The sequence below is a fragment of the Eretmochelys imbricata genome, chromosome 6, assembly GCF_965152235.1.
Source record: "Eretmochelys imbricata isolate rEreImb1 chromosome 6, rEreImb1.hap1, whole genome shotgun sequence".
NCBI lineage: Eukaryota > Metazoa > Chordata > Testudines > Cheloniidae > Eretmochelys > Eretmochelys imbricata.
The window spans coordinates 19,802,946-19,824,775 of NC_135577.1; the positions used below are offsets into that span (position 1 = coordinate 19,802,946).

A 21,830-nucleotide genomic window follows, 5' to 3' on the forward strand; every position below is an offset into this window, starting at 1 on the left:
AGCCTTGGCCTAACTCCGCTCCCATTGAAGCCAAATCTCACCCTACACATCTATCACAAGTATCATTTTATCATAGGAGTTGGCATTTAAACACCAGATACCTTGGTGGTAGGGTCAGGAACCTTGACAGCCAGGAACATCTTCGATCCTGTACACTTTGGTGTTTCATATATGGCTGCAGACGTTTTAAACCCCTTTCAGCAGCTCCTTTTGAAGTCAGTGGGTGCTGCTATGGGTGTAACAGTTTTTAAAATCAGGATACTTATTTAGGTGCCTAAATACTGATTTCAGAGCCTAATTTTGGTTACCCATTTTTAAAATCTTGGCCAGTGTTTCTCGCTCAAAGGCGTTTTTGACAATATGTTGAGCAACCCCCTCCCTCCAAGTCAACTCAAGATGTTTCAAGAGGGGGACACACTTCCCCTTGAGCCTCCATATCTCACAAACCTCTTGTCTTATTTGGTTCCAAGAGCCCAGAAATTTCTACCCTCGCACAGAATCCAATATATGAAACAGCAGGTAGGGTGGTGCGAATTTGACAAAGCTCGGTGAGTGGATAATGAGGGCAAGATCAGAGTTTTGAGGGTTAGGTTCCCCTCCAGCCGCACATATATGGGTTCTAGCATCTCACCAGGATAAACCCAACCAGTCTGTAAAAAGGGTTCCAGTATCCCTCTCACCCCAAACCTGCCAGGACTTCATTAATCTGATCCTCATTTACTAGCACCTGGGCACAGTAAAATGAAAAGGCAGCAAACCAGAGTCAGAATACATGAGAATGCTGCAGACATGATTAAAGTGTCCTACAGTGTTACTTTCAAATATCAGTAGGCAGAAACTTCCAAAAGTCACTTCCCAGGGATGCTGTCATCAGTATCAGGACTAAAATATACCTACTTGTAGACAAATCATTTGGCATAGGCCACCAATAGCCATCAGATAATCACAGATTCATAAACAGAGCTGGATTTGAAAACCCACTTACAGAGTGCTACAGATGTTATAGCTAAGTCAATATTTAGCTCTCTGTTCTGGGGAGTTCTTCTTGGAGAGGCAGCAGATCAGGCCTTCCTGTATAACAAGTCATAGGAGGATTTTTTAAAAACCAAAACAGAGCATAGCCCTGTGGGTTTCTATTCTGTAAGCTGCACCAGGGAAAACAAAATCAATGTTTGCTAAATGAAATCAGAACAAAATGGGAAAGAAATAGCAAAAGGATATCGCAGACAGACGGACAACTGTTAACGGTTGATAAATATTAACTGACAACGTCCATTCCTCACTGAAACCTGGTTAAAAAAAAAAGAGCCAAGTCACTTACTTCAGTAAATGATGCGCCACGGAAGGGTGAGCCGAGAGTCGGCCACAGTACATTTCGGTGGACGCCCACTGCATTATGGCCTGATGCATTCGGTATTGCACAGTCAGCATCTTCACTATGCTCTCGCCAAATTTCTGAATCAGACGCTCCATTAAGGTGAGAGAAAGACCCTTTGCTGCAGCCCTGCACCAGGAGAACAATTAACAAGACAAACTCAACAGGCAAGGAGAATAAGTCCATTAAGGAGGTTGTTTAAAGATTGTTAAAGGGGTGCCATCAACTTAGTCATCACATTTCTGTCTGACTTTCAAAAATTATTACTAGATTAGGAGCCATGATCTCCATTAGAGCCTCTAGAACCCAGAGACCCAGTCCCGAACACCAACCATAGATCATACTATCTCTGTATATACTTGTTTTATAACCAGCCATGGCTTCCACTATGCGGATTGTTTTTTCTAACTGTTCATTTTAAATTCTCTTACACAAAGCGTAACTCTACAGGGTTCTACAACTAGTATCTATGTCTGCCTCTCTGCTGCAACGCATTCTGGCCTTGCAGCACGCTGTCAGAAAAGATCTAGAGCCACCATACTTAGACTGCAAACTCTTGGATGCAGGGACTAGCTTTTTGCCCTGTGCTTGTACAGCGCCTAGCACAATGGGGTTCTGGCCCATGACAGGGTCTTCCAGATGCTACAATAACACTACTAAATAAACAAACAAACAACAACGATAGTGGATAACTCAGTAAAGCCACTGCCCCGGCTGTTTAAACACACAAGGAGTGTGCAATTAACAAAGGGACAGAAGATCATTCAGAAAATATTTCATTAAATGAAACAATAATACATTTGTTTATTATTTTTGTATTCTTTTGTATTACTGTCTGGTCACCTCATGTTAGAAACATGGCAAGATTTACATAAAATGAGAGACTGCAGATTAATTACAACTGCAGAGGAGAAGACTCAGGAAGCACTTCCTTGATGAGGAAAGGGTCTACAGTGAAATATGACCAGACTCTCCTTCTTGCCCTGTCACATATTACAATATCAGGAGAAGCCCCTTGAAATTAGACGGGCCATATATCTAGAGCAAGATGAAGAAACTACTTCTTTACATCATCAATGGTTAACATGTGGAACTCCCTGCCACGGGAGGGCGAAGATAAATACAGTGGCTGGATTTTAAAAAGGACTCACTCATTTTATTACCATGATCAACATTTGCAGCCATAGATGGAAAGGGAAAGGTTGGCAGGGGAAGGAAGGAAGAAATGTTCTGTTATATGGATGTGACAGCAGGGAGGGGGGAGTGTTGACCTGGGAATGTGCCCTGGGGATGGGAGGCCTGAGAGCCTGTAACCTGAGCCAGGAGGGGGAGGGGCAGGTAACACCTCTGCGCAGGAATGTGAACAGAGGCTGCAGGAGAGAGCCTGCTGGGGGGGCTTAGTTTTCAGTTTGGGGCTGGGTGGAGGAATGCAGGGAACCCCAGGGCTGGGGTCTAAGCTCCCTGCTCCCCCAGAAGGACTTGACTGAGGGGTCCTGGTTGTACCCACAACCTCTGTTTTGGACTGTGTTCCTGTTGTCCAATAAACCTGTTTTGCTGGCTGAGTGTCTCAGTGAATCCCAGGAAGAGGGGTGCAGGGCCTGGACTCCCCCACACTCCGTGACAACTGGTGGGAGCGGTGGGATGTACTGCACCCCGTGAACGGCGCTTCCTGCAGTAAGTGACTGGGGAACAGTAAAAAGAAGGGGGATTGACGGGGACCAGGCGTGCTGAAGATTCAGAGAGAGACAGTTTCAGGGGGTGGTTAACCCCTGGGAGTGTGTGACCAGAGAGAAGGACTTTTGCAGTAACAGGGTCCCCCAGGGGATTGCAGCAAGTGGTCCCAGGGGTGGAGGAGTCTGCAGCTCGACCCTGGCAAAGAGGTGGTGACCTCAAGAAGGACTGGCACATGAGGGTTTTTTTCCTGGAAACCGTAGAAAGCTGCCCGGCCTGCAAGTGGCCAGCAGGGAGATGTACGCTAAATGCCTTAAGAGTGACCTGGTGGAGCTGTGCAGGCAGAGGGGGCTGCGCATTGGGAGTCCACCAAGGAACAGCTGATTACCCAGTTGGAGGAGAGGGATCGCTTGGATGACCCGATCCCTGTCCCTGAGGGAAGCCGCCCAGTGGACGCAGCTTGGGCCCTGGGGCCTGACCGGGCTGGGAGGGGTCAGACTGCTGCCGAGGACATCCCGAGACCCTTCCTACCTATGCCTGGGGGAGGGGTTGGGGGAAGCCCAGCGAATACCGAAGGCACCCTGACCCCGGCAGCCAGTAGGGGATCCTCCCGGCGGAGCTCCCCATCCCTGGAGCAGATGCGGCTGGAATGGGAGAGGGAGATGAAAATGAGGGAGCTGGAGGATCATGAAAAACAACGTCAACATGAACGTCAGGAGAAGGAGAAACAAAGACAGCATGAACTGGAGCTGGCCAGGCTAAGGAGCAGTGGGGCCCCGGCTGCGGTGAGTGAGGGGGGACCCAAGACTGCAAGGAGCTTTGATAAGTGCTTCCTGGCCCAGCGTAAGGAGGGGGAGGACATAGATAGCTTCCTGACGGCCTTTGAGAATGCCTCCGAGATGCACAGGGTAGACCCTGCAGACAGGCTCCAGTTCCTCACCCCCTTACTGGACCCCAAAGTCATGGAGGTGTATAGCCGAATGACAGGGGCAGAGGCAGGGGACTATGAACTGTTCAAACAGGCCCTGCTCCGTGAGTTTGGGCTGACCCCCGAGATGTACCGGAGAAGGTTCCGGAGTCAGCGTAAAAAGCCTGAGGTCACATACCTACAACTGGTCAACCGGATGCAGGGATATGCCCGCAAGTGGACAGCTGGTGCCCAAGCTAAAGAGGACCTGCTTGACCTAATCGTACTGGAGCAACTGTATGAACAGTGCCCTTCCAACCTGAGGCTGTGATTGGTGGACAAAAAGCTAAAGAACCCCCAGCACGCAGGACAGCTGGCCGACGAGTTTGTGAACAGTCGGTCAGGGGGCAGCAGGGAGGAGTCCCAAAAGAACAGGCCCCCCCGATGCAGAGAGAGAGTCACCATGGGACCTCCCAGCGGGGAAATACGGAGAACCCCCTCCAAAGGGGAACGCCTAGCGTCGGGCCCCTCCGACCCGCTCGAGGGGACCAACGTGACCTGAGCTGCTATCCCTGTGGCCAGAGAGGCCACGTACAGACCCAGTGCCCCAGGCTCAGGGACAGACTAAGCAGACCCAACCTACCTAGGCTTAACTGGGTAGGGACCGAGCAGGACGATGGGAAGACGGCCCAGGCAAGGGGGGCTGCCAGCTTACCAGGCTGCTTGGGAGGGAAGAGTACCCCAGGCCAACTCTGCCAGAGGGCTGGATGCTCTGGACTCAGGGTACTCGGTTTACAGGGTGGGTGCGGGGCTGTCCCTCCAGAGAGAGTGCCTTGTTCCCCTGGAGGTGGATGGGAGGAAGGCCAATGGATACTGGGATACGGGCATGGAGGTGACATTGGTACAGCCTGAGATGGTGGCCCCAGATCGGGTTGTGCCCAACACCTACCTGACCCTGACGGGGGTGGGCAGGACCCCATTTAAGGTGCCCGTGGCAAGGGTACACCTGAAATGGGGGGCCAAGGAGGGCCCCAAGGATGTGGGGGTGCAACACCATTTGCTCACTGAGGTTTTGATGGGGGGAGACCTAGAGGACTGGCCAAGCAAGCCCCAGACCGCCCTGGTTGTGACCCGTAGCCAGAGCCGGCAAGGGGCACTGCGCCCTGACCTTGGGGAGAGTACCACACCGGAGGTGCAGGACCCTACCCTGGTGGGGAGGGAGCGCCGAGGGGCACGGCTCAGAGAGGCTGTGGCCTCAGACCCGGCCAATGAGAGGGAACCGGGCCCCATCCCTTCCCCAGCCGCTGAGTTCCAGGCCAAGTTGAGGAAAGATCCCTCCTTGCGGAAGCTCAGGGACTTGGCCGACCTCAGTGTGGTACGGACCATGACGAGAGGTTGCCAGGAGAGGTTCCTGTGGGAGAAGGCGTTCCTGTACCAAGAATGGGCTTCCACAAGGGAAGCAGAGTCCTGTGGGATCAGGAGGCAGCTGGTGGTCCCCCAGAAGTATCGCCGCAAGCTACTGTACCTGGCCCATGACATCCCCCTCTCAGGGCACCAGGGAATCTGGCGCACCCGGCAGAGGTTGCTACAGAACTTTTACTGGCCCGGGGTCTTTACCACGGTCCGCAGTATTGCCGATCCTGTGACTCCTGTCAGAGGGTGGGGAAGGCCCGGGACAAGGGGAAAGCACCTTTGAGACCTTTGCCCATCATAGAGGAGCCTTTCCAGAAGGTGGCCATGGACATCGTGGGGCCTCTGAGCAAGACGACCCGGTCGGGGAAGAAATACATTCTGGTGGTGGTAGATTTCACCACCTGCTACCCCGAGGCAGTGCCCTTAGCTTCCACTGAAGCAGACATCGTAGCAGATGCGCTCCTGACCATTTTCAGCCGAGTGGGGTTCCCCAAGGAAGTCTTGACAGGCCAAGGGTCCAACTTCATGTCGGCCCTGCTCTGGTGCTTGTGGGAGAAATGTGGGGTCTGGCACAACTGGGCCTCAGCTTATCATCCCCAGTCCAATGGGCTGGTGGAGAGGTTCAATGGGACGCTAAAGATGATGCTGAAAACCTTTATGAACCAGCACCCGCAGGACTGGGACAAGTACTTACCTCACCTGCTGTTTGCGTACAGGGAGGTGCCCCAGGAGTCTACCGGATTTTCGCCTTTCGAACTGTTATATGGCAGGAGGGTAAGGGGCCCCCTGGACCTGATGAGAGACGAGTGGGAGGGGAAGGCCACTCCCGATGGAGAGTCAGTGGTGGAGTATGTCCTGATCTTCTGAGAGAGACTGGCTGAACTCATGGGCCTGGCCAGGGAGAATCTGGCCAAAGCCCAGAAAAAGCAGAAGGTCTGGTATGACTGCACGGCGCAGGCCCGTGCCTACGCCACCGGGGATCAGGTGATGGTTCTCATCCCCGTGAGAAATAAAAAACTACAGGCCGCCTGGAAGGGCCCTTTCAAGGTTGTCAAGCAGCTCAATGAGGTAAACTGTGTGGTGGAGCTGTCTAACCGGGCGCACCAGCGCTGGGTGTACCATATGAATATGGTGAAGCCATATTATGCCAGGAGGAATATGGTGTTGGCCGTGTGTGGACATTGGGAGGAGCAGGGAGATGACCCTTTAGTGGATCTATTCCTTGGGACCAGAGCTGGTTTCCCCCTGGAAACAATTCCCCTCTCGGATCAGCTAACCCCTGCCCAGCAAGCTGAGGTCAGGGGGGTGCTGCATCCGTACCGACAGCTGTTTTCCAACCAGCCTGGACGCACTAAACTGACTGTCCACCGGGTGCAGACAGGGTCGCACCCGCCGATAAGATGCTCCCCCTTCCGAGTCACAGGGAAAACTGCTCAGGACCTGGAAAGAGAGGTCCGGGACATACTGGCTTTGGGGGTGATCCAGCCATCTGTCAGCCCTTGGGCCTCGCCGGTGGCGCTGGTCCCCAAAAAGGACGGGTCGGTCTGGTTCTGTGTGGACTATCGGAAGCTCAATGCCATCACTGTATCTGATGCCTACCCCATGCCCAGGCCAGATGAGCTCCTAGACAAGCTGGGAGGAGCTCGGTACCTTACCACCATGGACCTTACAAAGGGCTACTGGCAAGTGCCGCTGGATGCAGATGCCCGGCTGAAATCAGCCTTTATCACCCCTCTGGGGCTCTATGAGTTCCTGACCCTGCCTTTCGGCCTCAAAGGAGCGCCGGCCACCTTCCAGGGCCTGGTGGACCAGCTACTGAGGAGGAGGGAGAGTTTTGCCGTGGCATATATTGATGACATCTGTGTCTTTAGCCAGACCTGGGAGGACCATGTGTCCCAGGTTAGACAAGTGCTGGACCGACTCCAGGGGGCTGGGCTGACTGTAAAAGCGGAGAAGTGCAAGGTGGGGATGGCTGAAGTATCTTACCTGGGCCATCGGGTGGGGAACGGCCGCCTAAAGCCGGAACCAGCCGATGTGGAGATGATCAGAGACTGGCCCGCTCCCTACACCAAAAAGCAGGTCCAAGCCTTTATTGGGATGGCAGGATACTACTGAAGATTTGTGCCCCACTTTAGCGCCATAGCCACCCCCATCACTGAGCTATGCAAGAAGGGGAAGCCAGACAAGGTGGTCTGGACCGAGCAGTGCCAGGAGGCTTTCCGGGCGCTGAAGGAGGCTCTGGTCAGTGGCCCAGTTCTAGCAAACCCAGACTTTGACAAGCCCTTTGTGGTGTTCACCGACACCTCAGACACGGGACTGGGGGTGGTGTTAATGCAGGAGGATGGAAAGGGGGAGAGACACCCCATCGTGTACCTGAGCAAGAAGTTGCTACCCCGGGAGCAACACTACGCGGCCATCGAGAAGGAGTGCCTGGTCATGGTGTGGGCCCTCAAGAAACTAGAGCCCTATCTCTTCGGGCGACACTTTACTGTGTACACCGACCACTGTCCCCTGACCTGGCTGCACCAGATGAAAGAAGCCAACGCCAAGCTCCTGAGGTGGAGCCTGCTCCTGCAGGATTATGACATGGACGTGGTCCACGTGAAGGGAAGTGCCAACATGATAGCGGATGCGCTGTCCCGGAGAGGGGGCCCTGAACTTCCCCAGGTCACTGGTCACAGTGACCCCACTCAGTTCAGTCTCGAAGGGGGGAGAGATGTGACAATGTGACACAGCAGGGAGGGGGGAGTGTTGACCTGGGAATCTGCCCTGGGGATGGGAGACCTGAGAGCCTGTAACCTGAGCCGGGAGGGGGAAGTAACACCTCTGCCCAGGAATGTGAACAGAGGCTGTAGGAGAGAGCCCACTGAGGGGGTTTAGTTTTCAGTTTGGGGCTGGGTGGAGGAATGCAGGGAACCCCAGGGCTGGGGTCTAAGCCCCCTGCTCCCCCAGAAGGACTTGACTGAGGGGTCCTGGTTGTACCCACAACTTCTGTTTTGGACTGTGTTCCTGTTGTCCAATAAACCTTCTGCTTTACTGGCTGGCTGAGAGTCTCAGTGAATCCCAGGAAGAGGGGTGCAGGGCCTGGACTCCCCCACACTCTGTGACAATGACACACTCTGACTGCTGGCAGGACCCAGGAGAATATTCCACCTCACACTACAGTATCATACAATTGACACTTCTTTGCTACAGCTGACAGAGAGCTCAGACAAAGGGATGATATGCATTGCCCTGCAATTCCACCACTGGGTCTTTCAGAGTTTGTAGGACCAAACCCACAACACAGCTCAGCTCCCTCCAACAGTAGAGACAACCCCCTCAGTCTCCTTCAATGGGATGGCTTCAGGGCTTGCCCACTCCTTCTGACACATGTATCACCTACAGAAGTTTTTTTCATTGCTCTGAATTCCATAAACCAGAACGCTGTGATGGAGAGTAAATGTGGGTATGGAAGTCACGCATTTCACCCATCTAAGGTAAATGGTGAGTGAACACACACCTAGACAGACCCTTCTGGCCAGGTAGTAATTTTATTACCACACCTGTGTAAATAACCAGCAAAGAAAAAGCAAAAGTTTTGGTACTCAGGATAAGTAAAGTCAAAACTGTGGCATGAACAATGCAATCAATGGACTGGGGCTCTGTGGTCAGGTGTTGATTTAGGAACAAACGGAACGACTAAACCAGAATGATCTTCCCTTCCAGGAGCAGAAATGAATGGGGAAGTAACTCACAGCTTGATCCCTCATCTTCCTCTCTGCCCTGCTGCGGTCCTGAAAATTGTTAGCTCAGCCCTGAGGCAAGCAGGAGGAGAATCAGTGATGACTGAACAATAAACAACAAAGAAAACCTAGGGCAAGTGAGGTATGGAAAGTAGAATCAAGTTGGATAGACTCTGATCTGAGTAGACTCCACTATTGATTGTTCTGGGCCTAGCAACAGTAGGGCCAATTAACTCTTAGTGAGAAGTAAAAGGCATAATTATCACCTGAGAGAACTGAGATAATCCCCTCCGGCCACATGCAGGGGTCATTTGAATCAAGTCGTTTGTTTATAGAGTGTTGGGTTTAATTTTGATCTATGTTCGAGCTTGGCTACACTGGGACATTTACTGAAATAGCTATTGCAGGATAATTATTTCAGCATAAGCCCCCATGTGGATACTCTTATTTTGGAATGAGAGCGTCCAGAATAACTGTTCTGTAATAATTATTCCAGAACAGCTAATCTGGTCAATTTCCTACTGGAGACAATCCCTTACACACAATCATTTTAGTGCTGATGAAAGGGGCTGGTTTTAGAGCCCAGGAGTCTGAAGGGCCTGATTCTGATTGATAAGAAGGCCTTTTTGCCTTGCTCTGGCAGGATTAAGGAGTTGTAGTGTCAATCAGAAAAAGGCCCTGGAGTCTGCTATTTATTCACATAACAAATCTGGCATTAGGAAACTAAGCTTTTCTACTATGCTGAGCCAATCTACCCCAATCTTACCATGGCAGGGCCACCTCCAGGGGTGAGAGGATGCTGTGTTCCATTCACATTCAGTCCTTGTGGTTTCTAATCACACTATCAACAAAGGCAGTCATCAGTGCTAACTGTGACGTGGATACCAGACCACTAGAAACTGGACTGAGACCAACTTGCTTCACATAGGCCGCCAGAGAGCAAACCCCTTTTGCTTACTGTACTTACTATCTTGATTCTCATTACCAACACCCTGGGCCTGCCAGCCCTCTGAATATCTGCCACTGTTAATGAAAAACAAGCCACTTATTGAGACGTGGACTCTAGTTCTATGTTAGGGAAGCAGCTGGCTGCATTAGCCACGTCAGGCAAATCAAGTCGCACTGGTTCAGGAGATTTGGCACTCGGCTCCAGATGAATAATGTAAAAATACCTCTTGGTACATCACTGACAGGTTCAACTGCATGTAACAAGTTAACAGATTAAAGTCTTTCCAAACAAAGAGGCTCTTTTACCCTCACTCAGTTGAAAAATTCTTTACAAATCTAATAAGTGAACCAAGGATCATGTTTAAAGATGACCCCATGGAGTATTTGCAATAAAACCTCTCTTTTTAATACCAGGCAAGAAATGTTCTAAGGGATTTCTTTTAATGGCATCTCATAAAACATAGGCGAAGTAACAGAACATGCCCTCTCCTCTGAAATACAACCCCTATACAGATATTCACAACACTGTTTCCAGGGTCCTGTGTATCCACTAGGGGGCCAGAACCGGGCTGCAGGGGCAGAACTGCAGGGTGGGCTGAAGAAATTCAAGCTTGTGAAAATGAGTCTGTAGCCCTGGGGTGTAGCTGTAGCCAATACAGCTGGTCTGTGTGCATCTGGGGTGTGTATGTTGTGTATGTCTGTGTCGGGAGAGGGGGGTGTATTAATGAGGAGGATAAATTTAGAAATCTTTCAGCTGTTAATAACGTTTGCTGTTATTTCACTATCCAATTAGTCTCTCCAGTTGTTGAGTCCCACTCCAAAAAAGTCATGAAACAAGGGGTGCCAAGACAGGTAGCCCCACAATGGCCATCAGAAGGTTACACAGAGCCCACAGCAAATGCCAGGGATGGAGTGGGGAGTCAAAAGGAGGCGACCTAGTCAAGCTCAGGGCTGACCAGGACGGAGAGCAGAGCTCTGCTTCGGATGTGAGAGAAGCCTAGTTGCCACTCAGAGACTGAGCTAGCTTACTGGCTGGACAAGCCTCCTGCTAGACGGGACAACCCGCCTCTGGGGAATCGGTGGAAACAAAGACCGTTTGAAGACAAGCCTTGAATAGAAGGGCAGGGTCCCACCAAAGGTTCATCAGACCACCCTGTTCTGAGCTGTGGTATTTTGTCCTTGGTTTTCTTTGAACCTTAATACGCTGAAAGGGGCTGGACTGAAGTGTGATTTGGCCACGGGGCTAAAGCATCGCTACCTTGGATGTCTGTGGCTGCATGAGTCATGTCCTGATGGGCCATGCAGGGATGCTGCTGAAGCAAACCCAGGCATACATGGAGTTAAAGTTATAAGTATCAGTTACTTAAGACAAAAAGTCTTTAGGGGAAAATTGTAGTTCTCTCAAAACACACATAGAAAGTCAAAGTTAAGGTCACACTTAAAAACTAGGAAGTCAGGAAACGCACAGCTAAAGTCACCCAACCCAATGGAACTCATCGTGTGCCCTGTCAAATTGCACTCATCATACTTTGCATATAAAGAGAGACATTATGATGCAAGACTTGCAGAATTTGCAGAATTCACTTGCAGAATTTCCCTGCCAAATCAAGGTTGGGATTAAAACACGCTGAGCACCTGTTCTATGAAAATTGGGCCCCATTAAGATGTCTCAAGCTCAGCATTGAAATACTGAGGGACACAAAACCACTTTATTATCTTGGTCTCGGTCTTTTGACTTCTCAGTGGATCATATTTAATGTGGAAGTCCCTGAGAACATGGATGTCCTATGAGGAATAGTGTCATACACTGTCCATAACAGAGTCACTTTACTGAAAGCAATCTCATTTTAAATTGCATCTTGAATCAGATCACCACTAATTCATCAATACCCGTCTATTAGCCACATATCATGTCCCTGTGAAGGGATTTAATCAAGGAACTAAACGCAACAGGGGACAGTTCAAAATGTTTTAGACGAGATGGGTTTTAGATTGATGTGTTAGGCTAACGCAGGCTGTGTTGGGCCTCCAATGCACTTTTCTGGGAGCCTTACTTCCGATGCCTTTCAAAAGATATTTGCTGCAACTCAGTTGGTCACTGATCCTTTTCTGGACGGCTGGTACTAGATTTAGAGGGCTACAGACTGGAGCCTTTCCAGAATGTGGCACTCTTCTTGATTGAAGATGAAATGATTTCTTACTAGGAACAGTCCCTTAGTAAAAAACTGGGATTTGCAACCATATGCTCCCCTGCCTGCAATTTTCAAAGCACACACAACGGAGGATCAGGAGGTGAATATAGCACTTGAGAAGTGCCAGAACACAAGCACTGGAAGTACTTAAAGAACCACAAGCCACCTGTTTGACTCCTAAAAAAAGTTCCAGAGTTCCAGCATGTCTCCAGCACTGCTGAGTGAGGAAGCTTCCTCCAACCCAGTTTCCCCACGGCGAAGCTGGTGTAAAACACAGCAAAACTACAGTCTGGATAGTGACACAAATAATCCAGTCACTATCCAGAACAGATTGGTTGGAAGGTTGTTTAGAAAAGTAATGCCGTCCTGCTGCTAGAACACTATTTGGGGAGGAAAGTGATACAACATGCAAGCCAAGTGGCCTAGAGGATGACAGGCACACACTCTGTTAGGTCCAGTTTTTGAGAGGTACATAAAAACTGTGTCCGCCCCGCCCACCCCCGGGCATTTTTACTTACTTTTATTTTCCTCATTCTGTTAAATGTCTCTTTTTATCATCCCTTCATTTTTAAATTGATTTTTCAGACTATCCATGCCTTGAATTGCACTTAGAAGCCAATCAGGAGCCAGGGAAGTCTTTGGAGCACACGTGCACTGCAAGCACTCTCAGGGCAGCTTTTGATTTGCCTCCAAAGGTGCCCCACGGAGAGGGCATCACAGCAACTGAATGGGGAGGGCACAAAAGCAGGGATAACTTTAACAAGATCAGAGAGTAATATTGGTGATATTGCTCCGTTGCAAGAAACACTGATGAGGGGGAAAAGGAGTTGCTGGAGGTGCCATCGTGAGGTTAAGACACAGAAGTAAGACCCCAACTGCTTATACTATTCCTGTAACTGAAGAGCCAATTATACTGTTTGGAGGAGGAAGACTATTGAGCCAGATTTCAGCTGTGAAGCCCTGATGCTTACAGTCTGGGCCTATTCAACTGTCCCCTGCCAGTTCAGTTGTTTAAATTATCCTTCATTTCCTGACCTGACTTGCCGGGTGATTTTTCAGGCACTGCCCAATGTGTACTCTAGCCCATCCCAGAAGAGGGTGATGGGATATAACCTGTACAATCCTCAGGTATCCTGTTCTGCTGGACGACGGCATTTTGTGAATGGCAGAGGCCAATGAGAATGGTCCATTCTCCACTCCAAAGAGGCCACCGCTGCCTGCTGCTGCTCTTTTGCAGGCAAGCCCTCGTCAGCTAGCACAAAGAAAGAAGTTCTTTAAATGAACGATTAGTATCTTTCATAGCCAAGGAGGGCTGCCGTGGCCTACCCAAGCGTGTGACTCCACCCCCAGCTGCCCAGCCACATTCTGGGCTGGCCATAAAAGGGATCGTTAGTACTTCCAGGATTAAATAAGGTTATTGAATTGAATTTATATTTTAAAAAATGACACTACTTTGGGACTCATGAAAGGATGGAGCTATGACTTCCTCTCTTCAATCTTGTACTATTATCTGTAAAACCAAGTACCATTAAAAGCTTCTAGCCAATACATTTTCATTCTCTGGCTATTTTTGTACAGATGGTCTTGTCACTAAGACACAGCACAGGGAGTCAAGAGATCTGGGTTTGATTCCTGGTTCAGTACTTGACTCTCACTGTGCAAGCCTGAGCTTGTCACTTAACCTCTCTGGGCCTTGGCTTCCCCATCTCGTAACAGCACTTGCATACACAAAGAGGGCTTAACTCACATATGTCTGTAAAATGCTTTGGCATTCTTTGCACATCTACAGCAATATCCATGCAACAGGATTAGATCTCTCACGGTATCATCGGTTTCATGCATTTGGCATTTTGTTTTATGTTGTGCGGTATCATTAAGAGATTTCTGAAACGGCTATGAAGATAGGCATGCTATTTACTGTACTGTAATGATTCCCTCCCCCACAGTCATTTTCCTTTTAAATCACTGCAGGAATAAGCTGTACAACTGCAATAAAACACGTGGTGCAGCTTATTGTTGGGATCTGTAGTGGCTAACCACAGAAAGTTAAGGCCCAATATTTGGTATTCAGTGATTAAATGGAAGTAAATTTGTTTGGATGCCACATGCAAATACATCATATACCTGAGCAGGAAGACTGCTGCTGCAACACTATGATGATTTCAAGGCAGCTCTGTGGCAGAAAGATGCAGATTGATTTATGACAAATGATTAGAAGAGCTAAATATGGCTAAGTTTATCTGAGCAACACCAGCAGGAAGGGATATGATAATTATCTGCAAATATTTGAAGAGCATAATGAGGAGTAATGGACTGGTATGAAACAAAAAAGCAAATGTTTAGGATGAATACCAGGAAGCGTCTTGACAATGAGATGCATTATGGCACGCATCCAAAGTCCAAAAAGGTCAATGGGATGCTTTTTACATTGACTTCAGTGGGCTTTGGAGCAGGCCCGAAATTGGGAAATAGTCTCATAGGAAGTTGTAGGAATCACAGTGTTTCGGACACATAGGACTAGATTGTTTCTCAAGGACATAACCCTTCAGGGACAGTGCACTGTTGCGTAAACCCAGAAGCAGCAGAGGGAGGGAACAGTGACTCTGAGAGTCATATTCCCCCTCCATACTCCCCCAGGATAGTAATTTGCTGGGCTATCCCTGCTGCAGCAAATTACTACCTATCTCTAAACCAACTAAGCTCTACTCTCTGGCATGTTGTGGGGGGTAGAGGAAACCCTCTACCCATTTCCCACCCACTTGCTCCTTTGCACCCAGAGCCAAGGTCCAGGTAGCCCATGCCACGGTATAAGAAAGGGGTCTCACCTCCCACACTTTTGTGCAGCCAGAGTCAAAAATCTAGCCCTTAAATTTCAACTGGAGAAAGCACTAGAATATGTACTGTATAGTCTGCCCGGGCAATTGCCCCTGTGTGCTATATAGTGTTCCAGGGAGGAAATGGTCCCTGATAAGCAATGGAGACACAGCTGGAACACAAGCTGTGTAGAAGCCCGTTTGTGTCTGCAGCTGTAGAGGGTTTCATTTAATAAAGGCTGCCTGCTTAAGTAGGGCTGATTCCATACATCATGACAACAGTCTTTGATATAATCTGATGTCCTTCTGTGGAGCTCTTAGGTGTGAACACCATACAATCAACACTCCCAGTACTGAGGTTTATTTGTACTGCTAAAGGGGGCAGTGTCGCAAGGCATACCCCGTGGGTCATGATGCTTACATATTTTATTAAGCCTACATTTCTGCTCACATATGACAATTAAAACCTGTACTTTGTAAATCTGATCCTACTGGTAACCCCACTGTGCAAGGTTCTGTACTGCTGTAATGTTCTTCCTGTGGCTACAACTAATGGGCCACTCCGGTCAAGGCAAAGTCCACCATTCCACCATCTTGAGAATCAGCATTCCGCTCAAAGCTTGGCATTGTTTGCAAAGCAGTTGAATCCACAGGCTGCTAGACACCATTTCAATTTGCTAAAATGAGATGTGGAAGTGATGCAAAGAAATCTTGTGGTAACAAAAATACTAAATTAGTGTTGTCTGTTTTTACTGGAGATATAATTGTGTAATGCTGAATATTTCTTTTAAATGCCTTCTAAATCTTTTCCATTACAGATTAAAAAAAACCCCCAAACCCTTTGTCAGCATTTGTTTGTAAAGGATAAAGACGTGAGTAGAGTCCAGTAGCTATATTGGATTAGCTGACAGAGACTGGATTGATAACCCTCCTAGTTAAATGCAACAGCTAATACATTTGGAGCACAATTATATCATTTTGAAGCCTGATGAAAAGAAGCTATTTAAAACATCTGATTTATTTTTCGAAGCACCCACTAGACAAAATAATTAGTTCTTTCCCTTTGTAAATCTGATCCTCCAAGTGGGCTGAAGTCAATGGGACTCCTTGCATCAGTAGCTGTACTCCTGGGTGCCAGCTCAAGCTCACAGTTGGTATCCTGTCTGAAAAGCTCGGGGGTTACTGATCTACAGAGTACTGAAGATGCCTTGAACAATGGTTTTAATACAGTAAACTCCTTGGAGCATAATTTACTGGTAACTTGAGAGATGTAAATCTGTTAACAATATTGATTTAGAGACACATTCTCTCTGTTCTGTTTTATTTTAAATCTATTAAACCTAAAGAGGGACACTGGGTACCACAGCATCCAAATAGTGCTAAAGCTTCTAATTCAGAAGACTTGGATATTGGTCCACAAGAAGCTGTTATAACAACAGATTTTACTGCAGAACTGTTTACGAGGATGCCATTAAGGTTGAAAACCAGATATTTGGCTTCCACCCATCCCTTCCCTTTCTTATTCTTGCAGAGTCCAATTATTTGTACTGTAAGAGCTTTAAAAAAATGCATGAAGATGCTACAAAACTCCCTTAAAATAAAAGTCAACAGCTTGGCACTTGGAGACTTTGCAACAACTAATTAGCAAAATAGCGCAACTGAGGGAGTGGGGGAAAATTAAACATCATAACATGTAAACACAGGGCCAGGAAGGGGAAAATGGTGAAAATTATGAGGGATTCATTGCAAAGTTAAACAAAAACTCAAAGCAGAGGGAGAGACACATTAAAGACATCCAGGCAAGGGAGCAAATTTCCAAGAGCATTTGCAAATAGCTGGAGTCTTGATGAAGTAGAAAGACGTCTCCTGTCAGATAACCAGAGCTAGAGAAGGCTCTTGGCACCGGCAGTCATGAGACAGAGGAAGTCAGTATTACTGGAGCTCAGGGATCAGAGAGGGGCAGCTGAGAGACTCAAGGTCTAAGGGACAGGTGGGAGCAGAGTGAACAGCACAGATACAAAATTTGGGGAATACGCCCAAACTAATGCACTCATCACACAAAAGGCAGTTCAGCTTTATCTTGTCACCGTCAAATAGCCTTATTACTTTTTCGTGTAACCCAGCCCTAGGGAAGGTGTGAGACAGGGAGTAGGAGGGTGGGTCTATGAGAGGATCCTCACCTTTGGTGAGCTGCAATATGAAAACTTTGGAGGACCACTCATCCATTGGGTGAGGCAGTGTTGCCGAGTGGCTAGGGCACTGGGCTGACCGCCCGGAGACTTGGGTTCTAATCTTGGTTCTGCCTGCTGTGTTGGAACTGAAATGAGTGCATGAGAAATACTGCAGTTATATACAGCAGGGTACACGCATGCCATGGGTGCAGGGTGAAATGTGAAGCTGAAGCACCTGTAAACACCCCAAGCTGGCTAAGTATCTTGTTACAGTTGCACGCCTTGAAAGATGTCAGTAGTTTTCAAGATTTTCAGCTGGTGTAAATCAGCATATTTCCACTGAAGTCAAAGGCGCTATAGCAACTTACACCAGCTGAGGATCTGACCAATTCATTCAGAGCGCAATGTGCTTGGTAATGTCTTCTCTGTATGTTGATAATTTGGCCCAAATTATTTAAACAAGTGACGGTGTTTGAAAATTTCCTAAAGATGCAGCTCTGTCCAGTAAAACAACCTCCACTATTTAGGATGCTTCGTAGTCTGATCTGAATTCTGATGTCCATAAAAAGTGCTTCATACAAATAAAACCAAGATATTTAAACGCGTTGAAGTTTTTTCAGACAGGTTTTAACACTAATGCATAGCACTTATGCAGCACTCAATATTTGACAGAAAACTGGAAGGCCCAGATTGCAAACCCGTCCTCTCACTCGTAAGCAGTTGCTCACACAAGCAGTACCACTGAAGTCAGTGGGACTATGCAGTCATGTAACTGCTCGTGGCTGGGAGTGAGGAGCTCATTATCTGGCCCTAAACAATTAATCCTTCTAATACTTCTCTAATGTACTTAAGCATCCTTATCCTCATTTTACATAGGGGGAAACTGAGGCACAGAGGCATGGAACCGCTTGGCCAACAAGCTCACAAAAGCAAGACAACAGCAAAAGCTGAGACTAGAATTCCAAGGTTCCAGCCAGGCTTCCCAGTTACTCACTAACTTCTTTTGCCAATAGCTGACTACAAGGCTAGTGCTGGGAGATCTGCTAGTTTGTCTGAGATTTGGATGTGCTGCGTAACAGCCTCTCAAGATTTATGTTCAAATCAGAACCTATTGCTCCAAGATGATGTGTTGCTTTAATCTTATTTATAATGATCTCTTAGCAGCCTGCTTTGAGTTGTTCTATCCTCTGGACGTCTATAATAGGAGGTTTTTGCTATTCTGAAATTTAAGTCAGGTTATAGATATGTATTTTGCTTCTTTTGGCTGCCATGTTATGGAATTAGCTCCCTTACTCAGGTTGTGATGCAACAAGTGCCTAGTCCTTTCATGTTTTTAAAAAGGTGCAATGACTCAAGACACTTTTTGAAATTACAGGGACAGATCCTCAGCAGGTGTAAACTGTCATAACTCGCTTGGAGCCATGGCGATTTACACCAGCTGCGGATCTCCTCTGCAATGTAATTGTTCTTAAAGCACATGCTGTATGTATTGTCATTTTATAATTGCAGCTGTGTACATGATAACTCGCATTGCTTCCTCTTAGTAGGCATACGATTGCATTAATATTTTAAATAAATAAGCGTGGAACCACAATGACAGAATTTAATAAGGAAAAAGAACGCATGAACTAATAAGAGAGTGCCTAAATCCATCACACAAAGCCAGATACTCTAATCAGCAGTATGGAGAGATAGGCCAAGCAAACCCTTTGACATAGTCAATAAAAATCATGATTTATAAAAAAAAAATTAAATCAAATCTTTTATTTACATTATGATTATTTTCAAAAATTAAATGAATTGTTCATTTAAATCAGACTTTTTATTTATATGTTGTTCGTTCTCTACATTTTCTTACCATTTTATAGGCTTAAATTTCTGAAGTGTTTTGGGGTTTTTTTGTACTTGTTTCTTTAATTTGTTTTCCAACTGTTAGCAGAATTTCAGATTTTACATAGGGATTTTTTTTTCCTGCTAAGACGTCTCACACTGAAAATGCTCATGTATATTAGACAAATCCAGGTCCTCATTAACGGTGAGAATACCACAACACAAAACCAAGAAGCAAAGAGCCTGTACTATATTTGTAACCAACTCCTCTTTCCAATACACTAAAAGTTCCACAAGTCACAATAGCTGAAATGCTTCAACCAAGCTATGCCCCTTCTTCAGGGTGTGAAATCTGTGGGACTTGTACTCTTAGCTGCTTTTGAAAATCCAACCTTCAGTGCCGAAATGTGAACTGAGAAACCCAACGCTAGGTTCCTATTTTTGAAAACGTTGGCGCCTGTTTGTATCAAGACATTCACAATAGCTTTGTTAAAATGTATCAAAAGTCTAAATAACTTTCTTTGTTAACACTGTTGTTTGGAAGTGACAAAGATTTATGCCACTAATAAGATTTTAATAAAAATACAATGGTAGGCAAACATTTATGCACTTGTTTAACTTAATTTAAGCACGATTCCCTAGAAGCCTTCATTTTCGATCTTTTGCTCTTTACCTACAGTAGTTTTGTAAAATTCAAACGTACCTACTAGTTAGCAGCATTGAAAGTAACCACCATGAACATTTAATTCATTATAAATTGAAACACAAATTTGCTATCGCATAAATTAATGGCAGAGGGAGTTAGGCGCCTAACCGACTTTGGTGCTTTTGTAAACCCCACTAAGCACCTGTCTCCATCCTTAGGTACCTAAATTCTTTTGAAAATCTGGTACTTAACCTCTCAGTTCCCATTTGTAAAATAGGGATACTAATTCCTCTCTCCCACCCTCTAGTCTTCTTTGTCTATTTAGAGTGTAAGCTCTATGAGTCAGACACTGTCTATTACTAGGTACATGTACAGAACCTAGTACCGGGGCCCTGATTTTAGATGGGTTCTCTAGGTGCTACTCTAATACAAATAATTCACATTAAAAGTGTACATATTTCTAGATACAAAATTAGCTCCCTCGCAAATGTTTCGGTATATGGTAGGCCATTCATCCATCTAGCTGGCAATATATAGTGAAAAGACTCATAGCTATCGCTTGCATAAAACCAAATTAAGGTTCACATGTTAAGATCAGCAAACATAACAGTGCACAATGTAGGAAGCAATATGCAGGAAATCAATATTGGGAAAGGATATTAAAAGGACAATTTATGCTAGTGATTTATGGCTCTCAGGGAAGAGCTCCACAAATTAGACCTAATTTTCAATAAACCAGCAGTAATTCATAACAAATATTCAACCCAACTAAAACACCCAAGCAATAAATTAAATCCTTCAGAACCTAAACTTTGATTGATGGAAAGATGCAGGCAAGTATCCATTACAGACAGTGGAAAGGAAAAGTTTGATCCTCTGATGGAGCCCGATGGGGGTCTGGACAGCATCAGCTCATTTCACAGTGTATTCCCATGATTTCTCTTTTTAGTACCTGTCCCTAATCCAACACCCACAGAAGTCAACTGAAAGACTCCAATTGACTATATAGGGCTTTAGATCAATTCCATTCAACTGCTGATTAAGGCCCCATTCCCTCAATCACTTAAGCAGATGCTTAATTTTAAGCACAATGGGACTATTCATATGCTAACAGTGAGGCATGTGCTTGAATGCTTTGCTGAATAGAAACAGACTTAAGTTAAAGGTGCATAACTTTAAACATGAGTGTTTTGCTTACCTGGGGACTTGATGCACATGAAATATGGGGCATGCCATCATTATAAACCCAAGAAAGCCACATCCACTTTCCGTTCCTTTCATTCTCCTAACCACACCTTCCACTAAAATGTATCTAGCTGCTGTCGATGGTTCTCTTTCCCCTAAAAGGCCTCTAGTTCTTCCTCTATTGCTCGCTATGCCAGCTCCACATTTCAGTTAGCTAATTTGTAACGACACTCTACAGAGATCCTCCTCTTTCGTCCATGATCTCTTTCTCGTTCCTATATCAGACTGATTTGCTCTTCATTCTTTCTTTTGCTTTCAAGATCTCAAACGCTTGTATGTATTATATTAAACCCCAGGTATATGCAATGAACGGACACATTATCGTCACATAAATGTCTGGAAATTCAACGTAAAAGCTGCCAAAGCAACCATCTTCCCCTTTGCATATACCACATGCATTAAAATGGGGTCCTCTGAACATATGTTCCACCCAGCTCCAAATGAAGTCTATACATATCACATGAAGTCAAATTTATCTGATTCCTAGGATTTGCATTTACTGGTAACTCAAACAATAATCCTCACATAAACTTTTCCTTACAAGCCTGGCTGTTTCTAGTTTCCTGCAGGATCTCCATGTCATGGCCCCTAGTTCTGACCAGAGAGCCAGGACTACATCTTGGTGGAATTACCAAACTGCACCTGCCACAATGAATCAACAGAATGTACTCAGCAGCTTAATGCACCGTTCAAACGCCTTCCAAGAGGTTAATTCAACAGAAGAGCACTGCATCCCTAAGCAAGGTCACAGATCCTGCCACCATCTTACAAGTCCTTTATTACTTGGCTCTATAGCATTCACACATCACCACAAGAAGCTCCATATACGTGCATCTAGGATAATACAAAAGGCGTAATTCCCTTGTATTACATTATTTGGTCACCAGCATGTAA

The 21,830-nt window shown here is 46.6% G+C and overlaps 1 protein-coding gene across 2 annotated transcripts in view; it reads right to left on the bottom strand.

The window, feature by feature from the left end:
• IGHMBP2 (immunoglobulin mu DNA binding protein 2) overlaps nt 1–21,830 on the bottom strand; it is an 82,140-nt gene that overhangs the window by 21,303 nt on the left and 39,007 nt on the right. For both annotated transcript variants that reach the window (XR_013346312.1, XM_077818175.1), the window contains exon 9: nt 1,322–1,504. Coding sequence is in view for 1 of the 2 variants with exons in the window: in XM_077818175.1 (XP_077674301.1) it covers nt 1,322–1,504 (183 nt within the window). In the remaining variant the exon portion in view is untranslated. The remainder of the gene's footprint in view (nt 1–1,321; nt 1,505–21,830) is intronic.